The sequence below is a fragment of the Platalea leucorodia genome (genome assembly GCF_965183815.1).
Source record: "Platalea leucorodia genome assembly, chromosome: 3".
NCBI classification, from domain to species: Eukaryota; Metazoa; Chordata; class Aves; order Pelecaniformes; family Threskiornithidae; genus Platalea; species Platalea leucorodia.
This window is the reverse complement of record NC_138825.1, coordinates 62889735-62917263: the sequence shown is the minus strand read 5'-3', so window position 1 is coordinate 62917263 and position 27529 is coordinate 62889735. Positions and strand designations below refer to the sequence as shown.

General features: G+C 43.9%; 1 protein-coding gene across 1 annotated transcript; it reads left to right on the top strand.

Moving 5' to 3' along the window:
• Window positions 1–226: 226 nt before the first annotated feature.
• HECA (hdc homolog, cell cycle regulator) lies at window positions 227–26283 on the top strand (the record flags this gene model as incomplete). The annotated part of the gene is made up of 4 exons (XM_082306444.1): window positions 227–458; window positions 14831–15871; window positions 18967–19121; window positions 21881–26283. 4 exons carry the CDS (start codon window positions 227–229, stop codon window positions 22043–22045), a joined length of 1593 nt encoding a protein of 530 aa, XP_082162570.1. The 3' UTR covers window positions 22046–26283.
• Window positions 26284–27529: the final 1246 nt, after the last annotated feature.

The window sequence follows — 27529 nt, the reverse complement described above, 5'->3', positions numbered from 1 at the left end:
AGCGCCCGCGCCTGCTCCGGGAGGAAGCGGGGCGGCGGCGGCCGGCCGAGCGGGACACGCCTTTCGCCCTCCCCGTCCCGGCCCCCCGGGCCCCGCCGCCCACCGCGGGCGCGGCGCAGCGCAGCGCGGCCGCCGCGGCCCCGCCATGAGCCGGAGGTAGCGGCGGCGGCGCCTTCCGCAGCCGCCGCCGCCCGCCCGCCCCGCCGCGGCGGCGGCCGGGCCCGCGATGCCGAACCAGAAGGGCGGCAAGGGCAAGAAGAACAAGCGCGCCAACAGCAGCGGCGACGAGCAGGAGAACGGGGCGGCGGCGGGCGGCGGAGCCGCGGCGGCGGCGGGCGGCGGCGCCGCGGCCGGCGGCGGCGCCGGAGCGGCGGCGGCGGGCGGCGGCGGCGGGGCGGGCGGCGGAGCGGGCGGCGCGGCGGCCGCGGGCGGCGCGGCGCCCGGAGACGTCAAGAGCGGTGAGCGCCGGGCCGGGCCGGGCCCCGCGGCCTCCCGCGGCCCGCGGTGGCGCAGGCGGCGGCTGGGGGGCGGGTGGGCGGCGCGGGGGGGCCCGGCGGGGCGGCGGAGCGCCCGGCGAGAGCGTGTGTGCGGGCGCCCGCCCCGGGGCGGCGGCGGGGCCGGGGGAGGCGGGGGGCGGGCGCCGCCCGGGGCCCTGCGCGGCCGCCGCGGCCGCCGGCGTCTCCCCGACAGGCGCGGCGGGGCGGGGGGCCGCTGGCCGGGCTGTCCCCGCCCGCCGCCCCGCCGGAGGGCGGCGGCCTCGGCGGCGGCGGTGCCGAGGGCGGCGGGAGCCCGGCTGCCCCGGGCGGGGCGGGGCGGGGCGGGGGCTCCGGGCGCCCCGGAGCGCGGCCGCGGGGCAGCGCGCATCCCCGGCGGCGGCGGCGGCGGCGGCGGGCGGGCGGGCGGGAGGGGCAGCGCCGCCGGCTCCGGCCGCGCCTCGGCTCCTTCAGCGCCGAGTTGAAAAATCCCGACTTTATTTCAGCACGATTAAAAATGGAGTCCTACTTTTCGGTCCGTTTTATTTGTCGTTTCACAGCCGTTGGGTTTGTCCGGGTAACGCGCTCACTTTTCATCAACCATTTTATGCTGCCTGTGGTTGGTGGGCTGGTTTTTCGTTCAGAGCAATTTCGGTAAGGTGTTTTCTTGCAGAAACTTGCGTTGCTACCCGTGTCTGGAGACAGTCTTGCTGCAAAATGGTATTTCGGGCTAAAACTAAAGGTAGGCTAGGATTTTATTACACCTTTTGCCAAGCCAAAAAAACCCCACATCTTAGGTCCTCTGCTAGATTTACAAACTGCGGCACAGACTCTCGACTTTTTTTCCCCTACCAAGTTGGACTTCAGCTTTTTACTCTCCATGCTTTGGAAAAAGTGGGAGGGTGGCTACAACTGGTTTTATACTTTGTGGCGGTAGTTTTGCCTGGCTGCTGTTAGCCAAAGGTAGTTCCAAAAATCTTACTTCAGTTTTCAAGATGTCTGATTCTCATGTGTTATTTAATGGAAACTTTTCCTTAGAAATATTAGCAATTAATTGCAAATCACTTTGGCTCACAAGGTCTTTGCCAGACTGCTTTTGTAAGAGTATTACTTACTCCAGAGAGTCATGGAGAATGCTTAGTATTTCCTTCTTTTTTTTTTTTTTTTTTTTTTGACTATTTGTTCTTAGTGACTGAACAAGGCGGGGGGGGGGGGGGGGAAGAAAGATTAGCAAGATTTAGAGAATTTCTAGAGCATTTCTCTCACGACTTCCGTCCGGTGATGTACCGTGCATGACAGCTGCTTTTGCTTTGCAGGTGGGGGCTTGTACAGGACACTGTTGGCTTGTAGTTTTTGAAGTGAGGAGAAACAGTGTTTCCAAATTTTTTCGCTCAAGCAGGAGCGAGAGCAGGGGCGCCTTTCCGATGCGGCTGTTTGGCACGGGGGTAACGACGTGTTGTTCCTTGCGCAGGTGCCGCTGAAGGTGGTGGCAGCGAGCGCTGGTAGCGGTACAGCGCGCTAACTGGACGGGCTGTCAGTCTCCGTCAGCCGTAAGACTGTGTGTCCCGGGTACCTTAGGCATCTGTGCCGGCCAGCTTCCTCGCAAGTTGAGGCTGCCTGTCTGAGAGCTAACCTGAGATGCTCCTTTACTCTCTCTCTCCCTGCTTCCATATGACTTCAGTGGTCAGAAGCATCCTCGACTCTTTTGTCAAATCCCTCCCTCACCTCTTGTTTTTTTTCCCCTCACGACAGAGGTGCAACATTGGCTTTGGCATTTGCTGTGAGTGCCTGGTCAGCACACCTGATCTTTGCTTCGACAGGATCATTGCGTCTAGTCATATCTTTCATTTCAGATAATCATAAAGGCTAGAGGAGTAGATGTGGTTATTAGCTTTATTTTACGTTGGCTACTGCCCATCAGATAATTCTGAGCTGGAAGTTTCCTAAATTGTATTCTCACTGATAAGTCCAAAGCTTTCAACAGTTTTGGTTCAGGAGATGAAAGGAGAAACTGCTCCTGTCATGCTACGGAGCTGGGAATCCGGCTCTGATGTGCAAGGAAAAGATTAGATGATGATAATGGATTCCCCCAAGTCTTCAAAAACGATAAATCTGAAATGAAGCTATGTAGTATAGCCAGGGCCTTGGAGGCAAGTATCCCGTTACTAGACTCAAGACGTTTGTAAGAGGCCGTGCACTTACGGTTACTTGATCACTAAGCAGTTTATGGAGGACGCAGGCGGCTGCAGTGAGTTGTGAGGTTAATAGAGTTCTGCTGTACACGGTCAACTCTCGATTATTCATGGGAGATTATCTGGGTTGCGGATTAAGCGTGCTGGGTGCAGGGAAGGTCTTTGCCGTGCTGCTTTTGGACTGTGCAGCTGCATGCTGTGACTCGTGCTGCCCGGGCTCGCTGGTCCTCTGGGTCCCTCGCCCCTGGGCTCACTCTTTGCTCCTGCATCGTCACCGTGTGTTGTTCTAGAGTAATTTGCATGTGTCTGGTATTATCGCTCTTCTACTCTATCTTTACCCCGAAAAAGCTGTAGACGATCATAATAACATAACCTGTTTTCTTTCATTAATATGACAAGGCAGAAGTATGCAAAGATGAAAGCAGCAGATTATTAATTGCAAAATTAAGATTGTCTGTGCAAACCTTGGCTTTGCATCATGATTTCAGTGTGACAGTCTAATTATGCAGTCCCATCAGGACCCCCCTTCATTCAGGGAAGGGGTAGTGGTTGAGATAATTTTTTTGAAGTCTTCACAGTTCATTATGTGGTCCATGTATTGTTTCTGCCCCCATCCGTGTGCCATAATGAAAGAGAATTTTTAATTTCCTCTGGGCTTCTCTGTGCAGCTCTGACCATGTAATACGGAACTGTCATTATAGCACCTCTTTACAGTGGAAAGATGTTCCCTTTTACATTTTGACAAATTCAGCTTCAATCCCCGCACAATTTTCCCTCAAAGTGTCAGTCAATTTTTGGCGTCATGATTGAGAAACGTAGGCTGATTTTCCCCTGCCCCAAGAGGGCATCTGTTTATGCTTTTTTGGGTGGTGGTTTAACATGTGCATGTTCAGAGCTCAAACCCAGGCGATCGAAGGGTTCTAGATTCCCACGTGGGAATTGGGAAGGTGGAGAGCATAACCACTGGCCAGATGTGATGGCTTTGCTCCATCTTGCACTGTAACTTTTCAGCAGGTATTGGGATGATGCCTGCAAGGTGGATTCACGTTCTGTAGCTGTGCCTTCCTTTCCTATTTCTTCCATCAGACCAAACAGGAATTCTGTATATGATAAATTAATCTTTCCTGACCAAAGCGCATCCATTTTCTGCATTGAATGAGGCACAGGTCACAGGTGGGGGGGGACAGGCTAATTTAACAGTGTCGCAGTACACAGGGAAACTGAAACGTGCTGTCACAGAAAGCCTCATTTCTTAGATTCCCTGTCTTCAGGGTGGTTGAATCATATTCCTAGACAATTTTTAGTTTTCCAGCTAATTTTCTGGGTTACTTCTCTTAACCAAACTGGAAAATCTGAGCTGTCATCGTGTAAAATTATACCAGCAGCTCCACGGGATTGTGCACTCACCCCGCTGACTCCAGCCTTGTGGATTGCCAGCGTTCCCAATGGCAATAGCTGGTTACCTTCATCTGCAGACATGAACGAGTGTGAGGGGGCAAGACAGTTTGTGGACACTTTGTCCTGAGCAACAGCAGAGGAAAATCCACAGGGTTTACTTCAGATCTGAGGGCTCTGAGTAGCAAATTCCTTCTCTGTTTCTGCCTCACTGAGCCTGCACACTTTTACACCGTCAGCTCCAGCCGTTTTATCCCTTTATCCTATAAACTTCTCGCTCTGGTCTCCACATATGGTTGTTTCTGACCCTGAAATTCTTTCTTCCATCCATTTTCTTTGCCTCGTTTCCATGCTTGGTCTCATTGTCCAGTAGACCCAAGTCCTCTTCCTCCTCTTGATGGTTGCTGTCGTAGCATCTTGCTGCTTCATCCCCTTGTCCGTGTCGCTCTAGTCTCTCCAGCATTGGTGCTGTGAGAAGATGAGAGAAAAGGAGAAGGTGGCTCTCCTTGTCTGTACTTTTCTCCTTTAACCTGGGGTTCATTATAGCCAGCTAAATTAAACTAAAAAAATGTGGCATAGCTGTCTCTAAAACACCGTCTTACGGTATATTGGCAACCTGGTTTAAGCCGATGCTTTCTCCCCTCTGGCATAGGTGAGCCCTTGAACTGCACAAGCGGCAGAGCTGGCGAGTTGGTGGGTTGTCAGGTGGAGTTGCCAGAGGTCAGGTGTGTACAGGGCATGAGAGTCTTTCAGGTAAAAAAAATGTCTGTAGGGGAGCTGGTGGAGGTGGTTGCTGTAGGTCTCGCTGGAGCGTGGTTTCCCAGGGCCGGAGCTCCTGCCGCGGCAGCCAAGGGGTTGTGCCAGCAGTGCCCACTGCGCTGGCCGGGCTCTGAACTTGTCTCTGGTTACCTGGGTTTAAAATGGCCAGCTGTGCTTTTGCACGCTCTTCACCCGCGTTTCACAAGTTTCTAAGACTTTGATTTACTTTCAAATAAAAATGCTAATGTAGGACAAATGTATGAAGAAGAAAATCAGTCAGCGCAAGAGTGACTAACATATTGGAAGCTGTGACTGGCCAACAATTAAGATTTACAGAAAAAAAAGATTATGTCCTGGAGGTGGGATAGTTAAAGAGGGCCGGAAAATTTGTCAGTGCAATATTTAATTTAAAAATTTATTTTTAGAGCATGAATTGCTGTAGTATTTAATGGATTAATATTTGCTGTCAAATGTTCCCTGCTGCATATAACATCCAGTTCCAGTTTGGCACTCTAGTGATGTTCAGTATTGGCACCTTCTTATTACTTAGCTTGAGGAAGCCCTGTTGATATCAGTGAGACCACCTGGAAAATTAAGTTTCTATTCTGTTGCAGTGACTACAAAATTTAATACCTATTAATTTTCTAAAGGAAAACCATTTTGCTTCATAATTCCATTGAGTTCTTCTAACTGCAGAAATCAATTGAAGGCAAATATCACTGTCTCTATCAATGCAAATCGGGTTCGAAAGGATTTTCGTGTTCGTTTTAGGATTTTTTAAAACTGTGCAATTACATGCTTTTATAGCAAATGCAATTCATGTTCTACAAATCTTTGCAAATGGAATCATGTCTATGGTATTACTGAATAAAATAAATCCTATCCTTTCAGGCAAGCAAGTACACACCCATTTAATTTTTTTTAACAGTTATTTGCTATCAAAATGGTTATCAGTGCCCTGACAGCATTCTGTGTTCATGTGATTAGTCATTTGCTCAAGTGTAGGGCTTGCATGAGTAAGGGTTAGGCTTGATGTTTGTTAGGTTTCATATGAGGAAATACAGTTTTTGAATTGATTGCTTTACTTTGTCTGTACTCATCTCGTATCTTCCTCCCAGTGATCTAACAAGTAGTGACAAAACGATTTCTAGTCCTTGGAGACATTTGTAAGTTTTCTTCAGCCTTGCTTACAGCCTTGCATATTGAGACATCCTTTGATATTAAAGTACCATGGTGACTGGCAGATGTCCATCCTTCTCTGCTTTTCTTCCTGCAGCATATGTCAAGGAGAAAAATAGAGGTAAACCTTGCATCCAGCTCACGGTAGAATACTCCAGCTAATCTTCAAGGTGTCTAAATTACAGCAGCGTTAGTAGGGCATGGGCTTTCTTTAAACAGTTTTGATAGAAATTCAGATAATTTCAGAGAGGCCTCTTGAAGCAGTAATGTAGTCACTGGAGTGGGTAATTCTGTTTTGAAAGCTTGTGGGATCTTGAGTAGAGCACTGGCATTTCCCAGTAGACTTCAGTGACATTTATCTTGAGAGCATTCACTTTAACCTTTATCTCTTTGTCTCTCCTGCAATGGTAGAGCCTATCAGTCCTCCTTCCAGGGCTTGAGAGGGATATTGCTGCTGTTCCTGTCTTGAATTCCTGCTGGGAGAGGAGGTAGCTTCAATCAGAGCCTGGCTATTGAGTGTGCCTGGCGCTCCCCATCTCCGCTTCCGTGCTACCGAAATCCATTTTGGAAGCAGAGTACAGTCGAGGTCTCTGGGTACTGCACAGATGCCAAAGATGGCACACGGGCAGGGCTGGGAGCCAGCACAGCATCATGAAGGAGACGTCTGTTGGAACCAACAGCTCCACACTCAGGAGCTGCTATCTTGCAGAGATGCTAGGTACTGCAGCTAGGGTGACTGCGTCTCCCGTTTCCCACTGAGTTTCTACCAGCTTCTTTAGCCTTTAGCATGGGAAATAAAAATACTGTCTGTCATATTGAAACTTGGGAAGGATAGACCAATGACACAAACATCCCTAGCCTTGAAACTAAAAGAGGTGCTGATACCACTTGATTCAACCTTTTCTCCTTTTTCTCTTCCCTTCTCGTGCTTTTGGACTGGGTCTGGTGGCTAGCTGGCTCTGAACCTGGGCAAGTCTGGCCTGCGGTGTTTACATCTGTGCTTGATATTAGGGCATCTACCGCTTGCCATGGTTATCTCTCTATTCCCAGCATGACTTGGAATTTGCCACTGAAAACTTGCTAGGGCGGGTGCATTTGAGTCTGCTTTAGTTATGAGGATGTCTGTTTCTTGAGGCACTGGGGTTAGTTTCCTGTAACACTTCAAGGTATTAAAAGCTATCGGAAGGCTACAGTGAGAGAATTTAATGGTGGAAATGCTTTTTTGTGTGGATAATTCATGTGCGGACAAAGCAACAGCCAAGGTTCAAAACACGTTAATGCCCACCAGTCTTGAGATAGTCACTAATCTCTGCATTCACCATGATAGTCACCAGAAAAATCCACCCACAGAGTTGTTCTCTGTGTTTGGACAACAGGTATTAAATGGAAAGAAGTTGGCTAGGTTGGCTAGATGATAACTGTACAGATTATGGTGACTTCTACTAGACCGTGTGAATTCTCATGATGGGTTTCAGTGGCGTAGGCAGTTGGTCCAGCTTGGAGCACAGATGGCTGTGCGAGCAAACTGCAAAACTACTGTGCACATGTAAATGCCTGTCCTCCTTAGGTTGTACAGTTTTGCTCTTGACTTTCTGACTTACTTTGGTGAGGTGATGGCTGAGCTGGGAGTGGGTGCTTGAGTAAGAGCCGCAGGTAACTGACTTTGTATCACGTGCTAATTGCTGATTTCATAAACGGGCACTAGCTCCAACTGTGCTATAAGTTAGAAGGTGTTAATGTGGCAGGTATGAGTTAAGCCTTCATGATTGCCATGGCATCTTCCCACTGCTGTGTAGTTGCTAGGCCTTTCTCTCTCTCTCTCTCTTTTTTTTTTTTTTTTTTTTTTTTTTTTGTGAAGAGACTCCCTTAGAGGCCAAGCATGAAGTCAGCGTAAGTGAAGTGCATGGAGATGGTTCTAGCACCTACTGAGCCCTCCGGGAGTCCCTGAATTTCCAGGTGAACCAGGGTTTAGTATCTCCAAATTACCTGAAATCTCTTATAGGAGAAGGTGATCACTTCATGTGGCTACTCACCTAACAGAATTAGTGACATCTCGCCCATGGGGTAAGTGTGCCAAGCAGAGCCAGGCTGCTTATGGCTTTGTTCTCTTTAAGTCCCTTCTGAGCGTAAATGTTGGTTGCAGCTATTTGGTCCTTGGGGGTAGGATTGAGCTCCAGATTGGCACGTAAGTGTCAATGTGTAGGTGCTTACACATGGAAAGCTATCAGCCAGACTCCCATTGCGATGAGGGGTTGTCTGGATTCAGTGGCTCTCCAAGGGTGATTCAGCTGGGTCTGTGCTGGGTGTCACGCCAGCCTGAGCTCTCTGGCCATTGCTCACTGAAGACGGACTGCTGATGTTGGCTTCTCTTACCAAGAACGTGAGTCTCGTGATGCAGAAGAAAGCCTGTGTTTTAGGTGGCTTACCCAGGTACTGCTGTCTTATTTTTTCCCCCTCCCTCCCAGAGAATGACTAGAAACTTTCATCTTGATCAGTCTGCAAAGATTGCTTAAGAAGTGTTGGAGAGATGTCATCATCAGTGAGTGTTATCAATATAAGCCATGAACCGAGCTGTTTTGAAAGACTTCTCTTACTGTTTGTTGGCTGTTATTTGTTGTTGTGGCTGCACCGAAGATCCAAGGCTGCCTTTTGGATCCACTTGTGAAACATTTTTTCCCGTTGCATTCTTCCTGCTGCGTTCAGGCACTTAGGAAGGTGACCGATCATTTCTGTATTGCCGTATTATTTGTACTGTTTAACCAGTGATGCATATGGCAATACTGCTTTGTCACATCTTGGTAATCTTTTGAATATTAGATTGTATTCCAAGGTTCACCAAAGCAAACATATCAGATAATTAGTACAAGTTTTGTGTTCAGTCTGTTTTGTTGTTGTTGTGGTGGTTTATTTTCTACAGCTGCATTACAGTATTAGCACAATAATACTGTATGACTTCAATTAAAATAAAGCTATACTGATGGCAGAGGAAATTCAGAAGATTCATGCAGATGGTTGGTAGGGAGTAGCCCTCCACAGAAATGACTCAGCTCTGGTTCAAGCTGGCAGAGTGAACAGTTCCTAGCTGTGTAGGGTTGTGAAGGGAGCACTGTTCATGGGAAAGCGGTGGTAGAGGTTAAAGTACTTGATTTGCAAAGTGTGTGTCCCACAGGTATCCTTCTGGCTAAGTAATGTACTGGCAAGTAAAGTGTCCTTGGCATAGATGATGAGATGCTAGAGTAACGGTAGACCAAAAGCAAGCTATAGTAAGTATCTTGCAGCCGATCCAGTGCTAAGACCTTACCTTTTTTTTTTTTTTTTTTTTGATAATTTCTTTTTCCAGATCCATAACAACCTACTGTCACCTGACAGTTGTTTTAAGATGGCAGTAGGGCTGCCTCTTCCAACAGCCGCCGCGCTTCTCTCTCTTCTGCCCCCAGCCTCACATGTTTAACACCTCCCTTGAGCTTTACCAGCGACTGCAAGTCTGTGCGGCGAGATGAAACCTATGCTGACGAGTACAGGAAATAATTATCTGTTTCTGTCCACTGACTGAAAAACTCTGGTGCTTAACACAATGGATAATGTGGGAACGTGGAGGGGGAAGAGCGAATTTTGCTTTAGGCGTCTGCATTGAGGACTTGGAACAAATGAGAGCAGTCACGAAACTGAAGCCGTGGAGTTATTGCATTTGGCTTGCTGGGTGCATCTTTGGTTTTATGATGGGTGTGTAAACAGAAGTAAACAACATTCTCCTCCATTTACTTCACCAGAGGGAAGTTCCTCAGGCAGCCGTTGTTCTGCTGCCTTCATTTGAGTCATAAAACGGGAAGGGTGGTCTTCCTATACCTTCTTTCTTTTTTATTAAAATGTAGAAACCGGTTAATGTGTGTTTTTTGTTGAAGGAGATTTATCTCAACTGTCTGTTTCTATTCCTGGCTTTTATTGATGTTTATAAACCTGAAGGGAAAAACTGAGGAAAAAGCCAAACACCCAAACCAGCTTCCTTGCAGTCTTCATGTTCTTGTTTTTGAAAGAAAAGTTAATTTTATGGTAGTTCTGTCAAACGTAAAACATAACCTTGTTTAAACAATGAGCTATCTTTGCTCAAATGTATGTTTGTTTGGACTATTGTATGTTATTTCTGTTTTAGAGGACATTTATGTGCTACCTCTTGCAACTGTTTTCAGAATTACTGATCAAAATCACTACAGTGGAATATGAGAAAACATTTGTTTTTTTTATGTGGGAACATAACTTCTAGAAAGAAGGAGCGTGCAATTGCAGTTGCAGCTTGGCAGCCCGTCTGTTACAACCATGCGCTTATGTCTAAATGTCGAAGCCGTTCTGCTACACAAAACTGCACGCTGTCTTGTTTTGTTCTCTTAGGCTGTGAAAATCATCTTGAAACTGAGAGGTAAAATAGAGGTACTTTTATGGTCATTTAGGCATTCTGTCAGAAGGGTCTGCTGGGAGAATGGATGCTGCTCTGATACCTGCTAATCTTTCATTTTTCCTGAAGTTCAATTTCATAACTTTGGAAACCAGAAATCTGTTCAGCTATTAGCTACTTGGAAGCAAACTATATTTAGATGACAAACCAGCTTGGGGCTGCAGGTGCGGATGGGCAGTTTGGCCATGTGAATTTCTATGTACTCCCCTTTATTGTCTCTCCTGACAGTAATCATTGTACTGTTATCATAAAATATTAAGACAATGATTCTAGCTCTGACTTTTTGAAGAATAATCTCAAAATGCATTTCTAATTAATCAGAAATAGAAGGGCTTGATAACAAGAATTTTTAAAGTTTTGTAATTCTGTAATAAGTGCTTTGTCTCGTTTATAAAATGATGATTAAATAACCCAGAGCACTTTCAAGGGTGTGAATTAATGGGAAGAGCTCTTCACATTTGCTCATGTGGCTCCCATACTAAGTGATCTGAATGCTCTCTCTTTTGCTCCTAAGGCATATCTGTTGCTGTGAACTAGGAAAGTTGCACAAAAAATTGCTTTGTTTTCTGTTTCTCATTTATTCTTTCTGTAGGAACATGTGGCATGATTATGTTTGGCAGGAGACATAAATGGAGGGAAGTCTGCAAGGGATGTTCAGTCTGCACAGTCTGTTTTGTACAGATAGACCTGCTGGAATTTGAAATATTAGGCAGCACCAAATGTTGGCTTGAGGTTTCTGTAAGCTTTTCAGGTAGTGGAGTTTTCTGCTTTCTTAAATAGGGGGATGCTACAGAAGTGGTAGAACTTTCTACTGAGACAACTTTCATTAGCCGTGCTGGGCTCTTCAGTTTCTCTTGTGGAAATACTGCAGCGGTTTTATCAAGGCCTTCTCCAAATCAGCAGACTTCATAACAACAGACCTGTATCAGTGAAAGCAGGTGCTTTGACTGGCACGGCATTAACCTTGCTGTGGAGCCTGGCAACATGGCAGAGACCTGTTTTCTAGTTTCTCTAGTATTTCCTGCGCTACTACCGTGGCAGTAGTGAAACGTCAGGTGAGTTCCCAGAAGAGGTGAGTAGGGACCAGCTTCTCCTCTTAGCAATGCTTTCCAAAGCGATCTCGGTGCCATCATTTAGCAATTCAGTGGAGTCTTTTGTATGGGGGGGAAGGCTCTTGTTCCCTCCGTTGCTTTCCTCCAGCTGCCCTCGGCCTGCTTTCGCTGTGGTGATTGTGTGACCAGCCAGTTCACGCTGAGTAGATGAGGGAACACCTGAAAATTTTGTAGTCATCTAGTTAACCTAAATGTTGAAAAGGACATCGCTGTCCAAAACTTGAAGCTTTTTCTTTCTCATAGTTATGCTGTGTGGGAAGTTCCTCAGGTAATCTGGCATCTGTAAGTTCTCAAGGAGAAGCTGGAGAAGATCCCATGCCACGGTCCTTCCATTCACCAACTAGGGAAAAGGGGAAAAAAATCTGTTGAAAGTCACCTTTACAATAACCTCTAGACATCCAATACATGATTGTAATCAAATTATTGTGGATGTGTTCTGTGGAATACACAGACTGTGGTGTTTTTTTTCCGTATTTCAGCCACTTACTTATAAATTTCATTTTTTGTCCACATAATGATGAGGCTGTAAACTTCTCAGGGGGCTAGAGATCATATGTTTTTGCATCCAAAACCAAGAACATGTTCAAAGGCTAATCAAGGAAACACTTTTTTAGTCAGTTAACTATGCCAGTATGGATGAACAAGTGTAAAGTCTTTATTCTAAAGTGGAGATCTCTAGACTTGTCTGTATAGTAACTTTCTCGGCTGTCAGCTATAATTATACCTGTGACTGTTAGAACATTTACGCTCCGAAACACAGGGGGAGCATAAGTGGATTTTTGGCATGTTCTTTCTTCCTGCCTCCTGGCAGCGGTGGCAAGGAATATGTACCGAAATAGATGAATACAGGCGATGTGTAAGTGAGAACTGTGCGTGTTGGTACCTCCGGTATCTCGCTGCACATCTGACTGCTGATGATTTGCCTTTAGCGGTTTCAGTGTAACTGGCTTCTCTGAGATGGATTTCTTAAGGATGCTGTAATTGCAAACTATGCTTTCAGACCCTAAATGTAATGAAAGAATGACTGGCAACGAAATAAAACTCTGGAGAGATGCTTCGTGTGGCATAGTGTGACTTGAATTGAAGTCTGGGAGAATAGGTGGGAGAACTCTCTGGTAAACTGGCAGATTTTATTTCAGAGCAGATAAGTTACATTCACTTTTGCTCTTGGCCAGTGATGTTATACTCAATAATACACAGTAAAAAACATGGAGAAAAGTTAGTCATTAGCCAATAAAATTAATGCTTCTCAAAGACATCTCAAAACCTGCATGTTCTTAGTGGGCTTTTCAGGGACCTGAGACAAGTAGTAAGAATATGTGTCACATGTATAGAAGGAACTTCCAAAGAGTCCTGAGGGAATGCCTCTCTTATCTCTCTTCTCTCCAATTCAGTAATTTGTCTTTAATGATTGAACAGTCCATATTTTGAAATGAAATAGTCTTTTTTTTTTTCGGCAATGTGCCTTGGTTGCAGTTTATAGTATAGTCCTTGAAGGAAAGGTATTGCAGAAAATTCTCCTTGCAACTGTGCCGCTTCTGGCATTAGAAACAGAGGCAGACAAATGAGGTGAAGGATGAGGTATCTTCTGGGGAACGGCTCAGGAAAATTCTCTTGTACTCTTTGTAGCGGTGTCTTCTGGGTAAATAAGTCTTAAGAGCCACTGTAATCTTGAATTTACTGAAGGTAACCTTGAAGATTTTGTTTGTTTATAGCCTTTTAACAACTTGTTGGGAAGGCGCAAAACCACAAGTATGGCAAAGATCTGTTGTTGTAAAGCATCTGGTTTGTGTATTGCTGCTGTAGGACAGATGATGATGGGTAGTGTGTCTATTACTGAAAGTGTGAGTAAAAGTGAATGTAGCGGCGTAAAACCTATCACCCCACTACAAATTATGTGTATTATTTGTGTTAGTAGTGACAAGAACGGGATTAAAAGCAGTGAAACCGAGTGGCGTTTTTTCCCTGGCTTATCAGATAGAAATTTGAAGTCCTAGAGAAAAAAATCCTGGATCACGGCAGCCTGTCTCCACGAGGCTTGGTGTACCTCTTTTGCAAGTCTTGGAGCTCTGGCTGAGACTGGGGAACTGCAGGGAGCCGTTTGCTCTGTTTTGCATGGGATGAGACAGCACTTGACCATGGGAGACTCTGAAGAAGCCTGCTAATATTTGAATGCAGCAATACAGGGGTTAAAAGACAGCCTGCCAGCCCTGTTGGAGCAGTACTTTCTGGTGAAGTGGAGGAAGTGGGAAGTCAGAAATACAGAAGAGAAATATTTGTAATACTTGACTAAGCATCTAAAAACTTCATAATTAGAAACTCTTAAGATCCAGTAGAAACTTGAACTGAAAATTTCCTGTCCTTTCTGTGCCTCCCAGCTGCAACTGAGCAGCCAGAAATGGGAGTAGTTTGTAGTCCGTGGTACTTCGGTGAGGGAGCGGAAAATGTCACTGGTCCATAAATGAACATCTTTTGTAGAACATTTTTGTGTAGAAGCTGATATTGTTGCAGGGAGAGAATTGAAATAAACTGTTCTTTGCTCAGGATATAGCAAAGGCTGCTACTCTGCTGATAAAAGACCACATGGCATTTGGTTTTTTAACCTGTCTATGTTGCAGAAATATTTGGTTTGTGAAATTTAGCGATCCAGTAGGTCAGTGATGGTGGTATAGTCTGTATTTGCCTGAGCAATGTAATGAAGGCCCTCCTTTCTGCACTCGGAGCATAAGCTGTTAATCTTGCTTTTCAAAGTCCTCTGCTTCCTCCTTCTCTCCCTAGCTGTTGTCTCTTGCTCAGTCCCAAAGAAAAGATCAATTCCTGCCTCTCCCTGTGATCGCAAAGCCAGGCTGTATTGCCTCCTTGTTTTTCAAACAAGCATCTCTGTGTGTTCTCCCCATGTTGCCTCTAGGGCTTCAAAGCATCCCTCCAGAAATATCCACAAAGCTTTCTCCTTACTTCTTAAAGCCTTTGCAACGGTATCCGCAAACCCTTGAGGAGGGCTAATGCTTCTGAGGTGCTTTGGCTTTGAATATTAAACAAACCGTAATATCATTTTGTTTCCTTATTCCTTCATTTCCGTATCTCCTTTCACATACTTAACTTTTTTTGGCAAAGACTGCTTTTTGCCCTGACCCAGAGCTAGTGCTTGTGGGCCCTTGGGTAATACAGTTCATGAATAAGAGCTCACATACGTATTTGGCGTGGCGTTTAAAGAAGTATTGCAGTAAGTGGGCCATTAAGTTATTAATGTATCTGTTTTATCTTCCACAGAAGCCCCTTGTGCTACTCCACTGATCTGTAGCTTTGGAAGACCCGTGGACCTGGAGAAGGATGACTACCAGAAGGTTATATGCAACAACGAGCATTGCCCGTACAGCACCTGGATGCACCTTCAGTGCTTCTACGAGTGGGAAAGCAGCATTCTCGTCCAGTTCAATTGCATTGGCAGAGCCAGGAGCTGGAACGAAAAGCAGTGTCGCCAAAACATGTGGACAAAGAAGGGATATGACCTGGCTTTTCGCTTTTGCTCCTGTCGGTGTGGGCAGGGTCATTTAAAGAAGGACACTGACTGGTACCAGGTGAAGCGAATGCAGGATGATAAGAAGAAAAAATCAGTGTTGGAGAAGAGCACGGGAAGGTCGATGGCAGAGTCGGCAGAAGAAGCCAAAAAGGGCAGGCCAGCCAACAAGCCGCAGAAAGGCTTGAGTCACGACCTCCAGCGACGGCACTCGATGGACAGGCAGAACTCCCAGGAGAAGGGCGTCATGGGCGGCAGCTACGCCGTTCGTTCACCTTGTGTCTCTCCCGGCCAGTCCCCACCCACCGGCTACTCTATTCTTGCCCCCACGCATTTCAGCGGCCCTCGTTCCTCGCGATACTTAGGAGAGTTTTTGAAGAACGCCATTCACCTGGAGCCCCATAAGAAGAACATGGCCGGTGGGGGCATGTTCAGGAACGCGCACTTTGATTACGGGGCAGCTGGCTTGCAAGCACATAGATCAGGACACTTCGATGCCCCTGTGCAGTTTTTGAGAAGGCTCGATCTATCTGAGCTGCTTACCCACATCCCCAGGCATAAATTGAATACTTTCCATGTGCGGATGGAAGACGATGCCCAGGTGGGCCAAGGGGAGGACCTTCGGAAGTTTATCCTTGCTGCTCTTAGTGCCAGCCACAGGAACGTTGTAAACTGTGCTCTGTGCCACAGGGCGCTGCCAGTGTTTGAACAGTTTCCGCTGGTGGACGGGACCCTGTTCCTTAGCCCATCGAGACACGATGAGATTGAATATGATGTTCCCTGTCACCTTCAAGGTACAGGTTGTCTGTCAGTCATGCTAGGCTTCATTAAATAGTGGAACTGCCTTCTGTGCCCTGCCCCTCTCATTTTAGGTTTTCATCCCGATTCTGCATTTTTAAGCAGTTCTGTAAAGCTTGAAGTCGCGTCCAAATTATCACATGGATCAGATTGAAACACAGGAAGGAATTACAAGGAGCAAATGCCGTGTAGAAAGATCCATGCCTTGTGTTTGGGTTTACAATTAAGAGATTTCTCATCTGGTTTCTAGGTACACCACGGGAAGGTTTTCCAGCCACTCTGTTCTGCAGCCTGTGTGTGCTGATTTACCTGTTGTGAGCTTTACTCCAAGATATACATCAACCTTTTAAACAACCTTTTAAATTTCAGTATGCTGTGCTGCAGCATGGGTGAAAGTTACATTTGTACCACTGGTGAGATGAGATGCCTCTCATCTGCTTTCAGAGTAGAGAATATCAGCTTTGTTTTATAGGAAACTATTTTTTTTTTTTTTTTATGTGAAAAGGACTATGGTCTAGCCTATGTTAACACTGGCCTGGAGAGGTTGGACATAGTAAAAGCAAGTTTTTAATACGGTGGATGGAAGCAGCAAGGGTGTAGTGGGGGATTGAGACTTATTTCCAAACTCCCACCTGTTTGGACTGCACCTTGATAACGTCCCAGCTCTGAGCTGAGTTGAGACCAAGGCATGTATTACTTTTCTCCTCCTAGAGAAAGAAACAGATGTGGGCTAAGATGAGCTTCAGCTTTTCCTGAAAGCTGTGTCCCAAACTAAGTGATCAGGGTGGTACATGGCTAAAATAAGTCAGAGAAAGTATTCATAGTTTGGTGTTCAAAAGCATAGAATTATATGCTGAAAAGTGTGTTGGGAAGGCTTTAATGAGAGGTATCTTAACATTTAAGCTTCTCTCCTTTCAATAAAATATGTTATATCCCATGCATGGTCATGATATGTGTTATGTAACATTCCTTTGCTTAACAAACTTTGTATTTTTAATTTTCTTCCCTTAAATCACTGTGCGCTAAGTCACTAAACTGTGTTCGTACTAACATTATTGTTGCTGTCTTGCCTAATGTACTCCAAGGAGAAAAAGTGATAGGCAAACATACAAGCTAAAAAAGCTCCAGGATGAACAGAGTATACGTATGTGAGATAACAATACTTACTTCTTTGATGGGGAGGCATGCACAATGTGCTTGTGATTTTATCAGTACTAATAGCTGGTTTAATAACAGTGAAACTCATCACTTGTTAACATTTACCACTAAGAATGAAACTCTGCAAAATTCTTTTTTTTTAATTAATTGTTCCTTACCCATTGGACGGTACATCTGAAAAACTTGCTTAGACAAGATACCATGAATAATGAATTGTTAAAATTTTTACCTCCTTGTCCTGGGTAAAATGGTTTATTATCAGAAGTACTCTTTGAAATGAAATTAAGCTTGCAAGGTGCTGTACCAGGGTGTTATTTTCTCTTCAGTACAGAAAATCACTTCTTTTATTTCAGGCATGTTTAAGATGTCAGATTTCCTATATAACAAGGATCCTGAAAATTAAGTGGGGGGGGAATGCAGTATTTTCATGTGCGGGAGCACTGCAGAACTTCAGATGAGGAAAATTATTTTATCTTCCTGCACAACACAAAACTTCTGTACGTGAAATTATTTGAAAGTCTCCGATCTTGAGTGTTCACTTTAGGAACAAAGTTTATTGTATTTGCGCTTCAGTCTCATCACATTGCATTTTCTACAACTGAACATGCCAGTGTGGAATAACTCAATTTTTACCAGCTCATACTAGCAGGTTTATTTCATATATATATTTTAAGAAGAGTCTGGTTTGTTCTTTTCATTTTCCTAAAATAGCTGGCTTAAAAACCAAAACAAGTTAAAAACCAAGCCATTAGTTTTAAAGTATCTGGTATGGGCTAATCAGAAATCGATAATATTTTATTCCCTTTTATCTAGAAAGAGTACAAGATGTGTGTCGTCTTTAAATTACAGGTTGTGATGTGTTCAGTATTTGGATGCTAAAAAGCACAAACTGCATTCCAAAATAAACACATTATATCCAATCCTGTTTTGTAGCTTATCTGTAACTGCAGTACTTCTTAATTTTGTCTTGTATAGCAGTGCAAAATATGGTATATTACAGAATCAGTACTGTCAGCCCACTTTTAATAGCCAACTATTAAACTACAAATGGATTCAGTCACTACAAATCAGGCACAATCTAGACGTCAGCTCTCTGTAATTTGTGTAGGAATTTTTGTTTTGTGTGAAATTTGCATCTCGGATTTTGCATGGGTGAGTTTAGTAACATTTATGTAGAGAAAATATTTCATTTTCGAGTCTGAGCTGCTTGGTTTTTATGGAAGTCAATATAACTCAGGTGTTGAAAGTCATTGTGCGTACAGAGCCTAAGGTCACGATAGAGCTCAATAGATTCGTAGGTCTGAATGGCATGTTAAAGTCTGTGTATGTGTAATAGATGATGTTTTTTAAATATACTTACTGTAAATGAATGGTCAGGAAAAAGTACATGAAAGAAAATTGCTCTTCTGGCTGTTGCTTTTTTCCATGAGGAATATTAGGTCCTTAGCTCCCTCTTTGCTGGAAGATTTTGGCAAGTTGTTAAATGAATCTGTACCCAGCTTGCTAATAAGCTTCAACACTTCTCCGCTTCTTCTGTCAGGTGGGGGTGAAGCTAGGGCACAATCCTCGTTTTGGAAACACTGCATCAGATCATATAGCTTAACCTGGCATCTGTTCGTGGAGCTTCAGCAACTCCTTTTATAAAATATTTTGCTAAGGTCTACCAGCAAATGGAGGAGGGGAGGGTGGGCAGGGTGATGACTAACTAACTCCTGAGTTTGGCATCCATGGAAAATAGCTTCAGTAAAGCCCTACGTATTTCCCATAGAGAAACATTTTTTACTTTATCATTCATCCTTCAAAAAAAAAAAAAAAAAAAAGATTTTTAAGAAGGTGTGATTTGTATCACTAAAGAGCAGAGAACACATTGTGGGAAATGTCTGTTTGAATCTTCTGTTCCAGTCTCCTTAAGAAGTGTGTTTCCTGTCCACAGGAAGGCTTATGCACCTCTATGCTGTTTGTGTAGACTGCTTAGAAGGGGTTCACAAAATTATCTGCATTAAGTGCAAGTCCCGATGGGATGGAAGCTGGCATCAGCTGGGAACTATGTACACCTACGATATTCTGGCAGCATCTCCCTGTTGTCAGGTTAGTACCATACGTAAATAAGGCTCATAAGGTGAATTTCCAACTGATGATAAGTAAAGCCAAGGTTTGTGTTTCTCTTCTCCCCTCCCTTCTTCCATCCTTCTTTTCCAGCCTGTACCTATGAGTGCAATACAAGAAAGCTGAGTCCCTGTCCCTTTGTCTTAACTGGCGAGGCACAAAGGCCTATAGCTAGGCAAAAGCCTGTGCGATGGTCAGTGGTTAATACTTATGTTTTTAAGTAAAACCCCTTTAAATGCATTCACAATTAAATCTGATGCTTAGGATGATCACTAGCAGGTATGTTTGGCATCAGATGTAATTCCAGTAGTATCTTAATAACAATTGCACAGTTTTAGCAGATGCTTCATGTATTCAGTTTTCTTCTAGTTGCTTCAATTGTATTTTATCATAAGATGATTGTAGCAAAAAAGCCAAGGGAATGGAAAGGTCTAAAGAGTCTTTGTGCTTGGAGACTACCTAGCTCTCCTTAATCTTTGCTGCGACCGACTCCGATGATGGTACTCCGCCACAGCTTGAAGCAACTTCGTTTTCATTAAATGCTCACCTAATCTATACCTTGGGTGTGAAAGATCCAAGGCCTGGGGTTACTCCAGAGTAGACGCGTGCCTGAGGCAGCAGGGTGGTCAGCACCCGAGAGAATTGTCCGTGTGATGGGCAGCGCACTTTTGTTGTGCAGGTAGCGCGTGGGAACAGCGCTGGGCGCCGTTTGTCTGGGAACGGCTCAGTGGCCCGCTCGGGATGCTCAGGAGCGCCCTGTTGCCTTTGGACACGCAGGCGGTGTTACTGGGGGAGAACAGGAGCCTTGCAAAGATGCATTCATTCAAAGCAGGATCACTTCGTGGTATTGTGCGTGCTTAAGAGCAATTTAAAATATAGTTTTGTCAATATGCAAAATGCCATTTCATTTTAAATTTAACATATTTACCAAAATGTGTTGCTCAAAAGACACGTGGTGTCGCTGCTACTGGATAAAATGACATTAGTAGCAATTATAACTAAAGACAGAGATAGTACCTCCAAATTTAGTGCCTCTTGAGACTGTAACTTTTTTTAAGAAATAGGGATTTTTAAAGATAAAACACTGGTGTCGACTTGCTAGCTCTGTAAAAGCCAGCAAATTTAAATCTGAATTGCTTCTGTTGAATGTACAAGACAAGAATTAAGGTCTCATTATACAAGAGCCTTAATTATATGATTAATGGACAGTGTGACAGTACATGGTAAGTAATAGAAGTGACTATGAAATCATTAGCTGCAGTGACTGTGATTGCCAGATAATACGCATTATTGTTTCACCGTGATTGTTACAGATGATTCTGTGCATGCAGAGGAATGACATTTAAATGTGGTATATAATTTAACTCCAAATTGCCTTGCTAATTTCTATTTTGAATAATTTCATACTTTATTTCAAAATATTTAATTATACATCACAAATGTGCAAGTAGGATAAGGAACTGCAGCCACTGTCAGGTTACTAGCAGCTAGCTGATGTGCTGGACAGTAGCAAGAGGGAAAACAACACTTTGGTTAAGAAAATCATACAAATCCATGCCCTACTAGGTTGTATTTCTAGAATTTCTGGTTTTCAGGCAGAGCAAATGGCTGTGGAGCTGATGGTTTGTTTCTTTTTGAGTCTTGTCTCAACAGTAATAGTACTTTAATAATTTCTTCCTCTCCTCATCCCAAGAAAATTCCTTAAATCAAGATTGCCATAGAAAATCATTTTTTGTTCTTTTCAGTGAAGAGCTGAAGCTTTCATTAGCGTCAATTGGGCTGTGAGGTTACGCTATGATAGAGCTCAGGCCCTCGCTGCTCATTTGCCGCCTTTACTCTTAAACTCCTTTATGGTCTCAAATCTCTTCTGCTTCTCTCGAGTATTTCAAATGGCCTGCTGAGCTTTCACACCGCCTTTTGCTTTCTTTGCATCAAATGGGCTGGGTTTCTGAGCTAGATTTCTTCTGAAGACTTACTTTTTTCTGTTACTGCTGAACATTAATAGTTCTGTCTGTCCTCACCCTTGACCTTTAATTATTTCTCATATCCACCCCGTTAATGTTGGGCCTTTCTCAGTTGGATTTTGTAGAATAGTTTGTGTGCTTGAAGTGACGTTTAGTTTGTATAACCTGATATGTATTATAAATGTTTAAGTAGATACCTAAAGTGATGCAATACCATGCCGTGCTGATAAAGTAGATTGAGTTATACATTTGTTAAGCCAAAAGATTAAAATGCTGATATATTTCATAGACAGATCATGTTCAAACGTCAACCTAAACAGTTGAATTGCACAGTACAAATGTAAAATTTCTCTCTTCGCTTCAGGGCTTCATTAATGATTTATTGAGATGGGACTTCTTGTGCTGGGGATTGAGGAATTGGTTCAGAGATTAATCAGCACAAAACATTAGTGTGTGTGTGTGTGTGTGTGTGTGTATGTGTATAAACTTCGAAATTCTCTACCTCCTGTCAGTCAGAGTGGGAGGTAGCTTACTCTCCAGAATTTGGTGGTGGTATTTCATGTGAAAAACATTGCATATGCCTGCGAGTTACCAGTCCGGGTGAGGAATGTCCTCACCAGCAGATCCCGTTGCTGCCAGTTCCCTGACTTACCCCCTCTCCTGCCGGGGAGGGCAGGGGCTGCGGCTGCGTGTGATGCTTTCTTTTTCAGAAGCGAGAAGCGGAGGCGAGTTTGGTTATTTCAAAAGGTTTTTTTGTTTGTTTCTTTGTTTTTACAGGCTCGACTGAACTGTAAGCACTGTGGGAAGCCAGTAATAGATGTACGGATTGGCATGCAGTATTTCTCTGAATACAGCAACGTCCAGCAGTGTCCTCACTGTGGAAATCTAGACTACCACTTCGTGAAGCCATTTTCTTCATTTAAAGTTTTGGAGGCTTATTGACGAAAGCTTTGCTTTAGTAATAGCTATTTTATGGGTATTTCAACTTTATTACATATCTTTTTATAGGATTCATTCTGTGATGAAATTTAATTTCTTTTCTAACTGAAAGAGCAGCTTCTTTGTCTGTGTACATATTAATATGTATATATACATGTTGTTCAAACCAGAATCCTCCTGACAAGATCTCTGTGAAGGTTGAAGGCAAGCCAATTTAATGGCCTTTGAATATATCCCAAGTGTGGGGTAAAGTTCAGCTAAAAATGATTTGGTTTTTTTTTTTTTTTGTATAATTGTAATACAGTTTATAGGAAGGGCGTGGGGAGACATACAGGACAGAGAAGTACGTCCGGTTGGAAAGTGAGTAATTGTGTAGGTTGTCCCTCCAGCTTGGTGGAAATGGGAAATCCTTGGAAAGAAACCGTCCTGTTACTGCTGAATTCATTCAGCCTCTTGCATTGGTTCCCACGGGCGCAGGAGCTGGCCCTGCGCTGCCAGTCGCCTCAGCAGGCTTTCTTTCAGATTTCCCGAGACGGGGTAAACTAAGGTATTGTGACAAGTGAATGTAAATGTATGCCAGAAAATGCAATCTTAAAATGAATTATTTTTTTTGGCATAGTGTCTTCCTGCCATGTGCGTTTGATGTGCGTTGCCCTCGCTGATGGACTATATGGCAATAGTGCTGCTTCCACCGGGGCTGTCGTGTGCCCAGCCGGGTCATCTGTTCATACCAAAACAAGCTGGAGATCTTAAAATGCTTTATTTAAAGGTGTTTCTCCACAGGCATTTTAGGGAAGGAACAGGCTGAGCTGAATGGGGATGTGTTTGTATGTGTCTTCTGGGGCTGAGGCTTTGCTGCCTACCACAGACTGGTGTAACTGGTGTGGAAGGAGGACCACGAAGTGGGATCTGGGCTGTCAGACCTGTAAGAGCTGAGAGGTACTGAGTACGAAACATGGCATAGCTTTTTAAAACAATTAATTGCTGCACCTTTGTCTTTCAAAATTGTGTTGAGTCCAGGATCTAAAAACTTGGGAGACTTTTTAAGAAAGCAAACTTAGCGTATTTACTTCCTACATGCCTCCGTGCTGTACATAATAGACTACGCATTAGGCAGTGAATTTATCAGAGGGCTTGACTGTGTAGACTCTGCGGCTGTTGTTTCTTGGTTCCCATTTTCCCTTTCTTAAATAAAATTTTTAAAATAGGTCATTAATCTTTTGCTTGGTTTCTCAAGCCAATTGAGATTTAGGGGAGGTTGTTTTTTGTTTTTTTTTTTTTTTTTTTTTTTCATAGTGTATTTATGGAGTGTTTGTCCAATCGAGAGGTGTGGGTTTTGTTTCTGTTTACAAGGTGGGATTATTTTTTGTTTCTTCTGAAGTTGTTTGGTTTTCCCAAATTAGAATCTTTAATTTAAAGAGTGTATCTGTTGAAATCATGATCTTGAAAATGACCCTGATACTCTCCCACCCTGGGAAAGAAAACAAAAAAGTCAGAAGCCAAAAAAGTGTTTCATATGCTGGACTGAGAATTACGCTTTCTGCTAAGAAATGAATGTGCCCGTAAAACTCGAACTGAATATCCATGTTTCTTTGTGCATAAAAATGCCAAGTTCACAGTTTTATTTCCTGGCTGTCTTCACTGCAGAATTAGCTCCTTTTTGCATTAGCCGCTCTTCTAGTAATACTCGAGCTGCACAGAGGGCTTCTGTTGGCACAGATCACTTACTGCTAAACTTGAGTGGTAATGTCCTTAGAAGCCAGGCAGCTCACGTTAATGGTTTTCACATCTGGACTGTCTATCCCATGCAGTTACACTGCCGATCCACTGCTGGTCTGAACAAGCTGTGGTAGCCTTCATCACTGGTGCTCCCTTCCTTCTGTCCTCGCTCCTGTCCTTGGTTTTGGGTCTGGAGCACATCCTTGGGGTTTTGTACAGTTGTTCCCTGTTTGTGACAGTTTTGGGAAAACCTGTTTCCTTTTTAAGGAGAATTATGGGAAGGACTTCGGGGGACTTCTAACACTGGTCTGGGGTGGCCACCACAAACCAATTAACACCGAGCCCAGTTGCAGTGGGACCAGCACTGTAACTGTTGTCCATAGGAGCAGGAGCTGGTCCAGGAATACCTGGGCTGGAAGAAGGTGTCTAGCAGATAAAACCTGGTTAGCTGTGCAGTGTAGACGGAGAACAATCAAGTTGTAATTTGAATTAACTCCTAAGGGGGGATGGACCCTTCAGCTTTGATGGTGCGTTGAGCAACCTGCTGGAGTTAGGGTGGCTAACAAGGTTTGGAGTTAGTTGCCTGGCAGAACCAGACCAGATAGACAATGGCTAGGCTGTTCCAGCTGCCAGAAATCACACAGCAAAGACAAAGCTCCTGTAATGAGAAAAATTAAAGGATACGTCTGTAACTGTAGTGTTTGGTCTTGAGTGCCAGTCACTCATGCCATGTGTCTAGGGTGTTGATTCCCACATAGGCTACATGGTGTTGCGTACCCACTTCTTCATTCATTCGGCGAGGGGAGGTGTCACTGTACAATGCATGTGGTAGAGGGGAAGTGGGATCTGGAGTCCTTCTAAATACTTGTTCATTTGCTTTCCTTAGAGTAGCCTAACTTACGATTCTGTTCTTTAAATACTTAGATGCCTCTCCAGACATGTATGTATGACAATCAAGAATGAGTAGACATGGAAAAAGGGAATTTGGCTAGCTTTAAAAACACAAGTGTATTAAAGGTCATACAGTATATTCAAGTCAAAACCAAGAATGCAGCAGACTGAGAAAATGGGATGGGGAAAGCATATTTAAAGTCTTGACAGTGACAAGGAGTTACATACAAATCTATCCAAGAAAACAATTTAGTCCTCCATCAGCTTTTCCTTTTAATTCTGCTGTTAAGTGAGTCTTATCTACTGCTTGAGGAAATGCCTATTCTTGCAAAACACATCTCTCAACTGGAGGCTAGCAGCACATGTAGCACTGTAAAAATGATCTTCGATGGAAACCAGCTGAACTACAGAAATATTCCTCTGAACTTTCACTCCAAAGTAAATTGCCCTAATTTGTAGAGAACGCTTCCCCTGCTTCTTGCTGGTACTGAAAACTGGTCTTGGGTTACTGCAAATGCGGTATTTTTTTGTAACATGCATCAGATTCCAGTCAAGCACTCAGGCCCACCCTTGGGCCATGAGAGTTTCAGCTGGGCTTTGCATAAGTACAAAGGCAGCGGTAACTGCTTTGGGACCTAATGGCTACTTCAGAGGTTAAACTAGACCGCAGTTGGTTTGCTGTCCATCTTGATGAGCACTGGAAGTAGTCGTGAGCTTTTAAATGCGTCAAAAGGGAAATTATTTCCCAAGCTACGGAGCTGCTTGCTTTGCTTGTTTGGCTGAAGTTTGCTCTTTGTTACCTTTCATTTTTCTGATGCTGTGTGTTCTTTTAAATCTGGCCTGTGGTCAGATTAAATTGTGCCTGAAATATGTTTTGTAAACGAGAATACAGTCCTCTGGATTTGGAGATTCATTCTACTCTTCTTAAGTGCACGATACTCCTTGTGATAGTAATAGGAGTTGCATGTGCAAATGCTTTTCTTTCCGGTAGTTAACTCTGTTTTCCATAGGAGAGGCTTGCATTTAGATAGACTTCATATTTTGGATGTGTAAAAATGAATTCATCCATCAGTAGGATGTTTAAAAGTAAATTTTGATAACTGTAACTAACACAATGGACATCTTTTACATGCTGATGTGTAATTTGACATCTACCGAGGTGATGAGCCTGAAATTCCTTTTCTGTCTAATGCTGCAGAGTATTTAAAACTACAGCGTTCTATAGCGAGCCCATAGGCTATCTTATAGTCTATTTGCATTAACATCTCCAGTAGTGAGCAGTGTATTCATAATGAATTTAGTTGGGAAAATAGGGAATATTACTACAAAGGAGGCATCTAACCCAGTTTCTTTCTTTTTTCTTTTTTCTTTTTTTTTTTTTTCCCCCCATGAACATTTTGCTGTACCAGGTAACTGAGGACAAACATGTTGTTGTAAGGCCACTGGTGAGAAAACCCCTCAAAAGTATACTTGTCCATAAAGATTTCTTGTTGAGACATTCTTGGATTGCACTTTTGCAGATGGAAGAATATGTACATAGCAAATGAATGTTGATGAAATTAAAATAATTGGTTATGATATCATTTGCGTGTGTTGTTAGAGAATATTTTGTTGTGACTTCTCTGTATTAAAAGTAATAAATACCAGACAGCTAACGGCGTGGGTTCTTCTTTCCCTTCTTCTCTTGCCTACTTTCTTACACCTGCTCCTTATAGAGAGACTTACTCTAGTCACCTTAAGTATTAAAGGGCACAGTGAAAACAGGTTTTCAGTGTCAATTAAAATGAAGCTGTGATGTAGTAATTTTGAAGACTGTGATACTAAAAGGGGGTGTGGGGTGTGACGTGTCCCGTTGCAAAAGAGAAGTCCTGTTCACTTTGTTGACGTTGGAAATGCTCATCCTGCAGCGTTGCGTGTCCTGCGGGATCCATTTCGGGAATGCTCGGGTGCTGCACCAGCCATCACCGGTGGGGATGAATAGAGGACTGAGTGCTGAATCCTTCACTTGCTGTTGAGTCTGTTAATAGAAATATGCCCTCTGGTGCCCAAGAAATATCAGAAGGGCTTCTGTAGGGGAGGATGCAATACGGTAGCAGTAAGCAAAAGGGTTTCCCATGTTAGGACTGAATGCTTCACCTCTGAAACCCCGTTGCAAGGGAGGGAGCCTCAAATCCTTACTTCCTGCATAAGGTTTTCAGCAGTCTGACTAGTCATCTAATCGTGCATTTTACAAACCTTGCTCCATATGCTTACAGCGTGATTTTTCAGCCTTTGCATATTACCACAGAGAAGTTCAGGAAGGATATAAATGATCAAGGCAATCCAGACTTACAAAAGGCAAAGCAAATACGGCTGCAGGGGAAGGAGGGCCACGGCTCAAGAGAGATGAGGTGTGATTTGGAGGTTGGTAAATGCTCTTTAAACAGGCAGCTGTAGCTGCTCAGGTTTAATTTTGGAAGCAGATATGGTGGCTGGCTGGAATAACCTTCGAGCTGAAAAACTGTGTGTTGTGTTAATTGTGGAGAGCACTCTGGATAGCTGCCTCTTAAAGTACGAAGATTTGTTTATGAGGTGGAAATGTAAATAAGCTACCATCAAGTAATTGCAAGTGAATGTAGTGATTCTGTGTTGATATCCTGCTGAAGGGATTGTAGGACATGGTTTGAGCCTTAAGCCTATGGGAGAAAACTAAATGAGAACTAATATTTTGAGGAGACTCTTCCCCTAGCTTAATTACTGCAGTCTTCACCACTTTTTGGGGGGGCATATGGTACTGAGCACTAAGCTGCAGAACTTAAGGTTTGATATGCTGCGGTAATTACTGTGTTGCTAAAAGAAACTGAGTAGCGTTGTGAGAATGTGGAGGAAGGAAAAAGT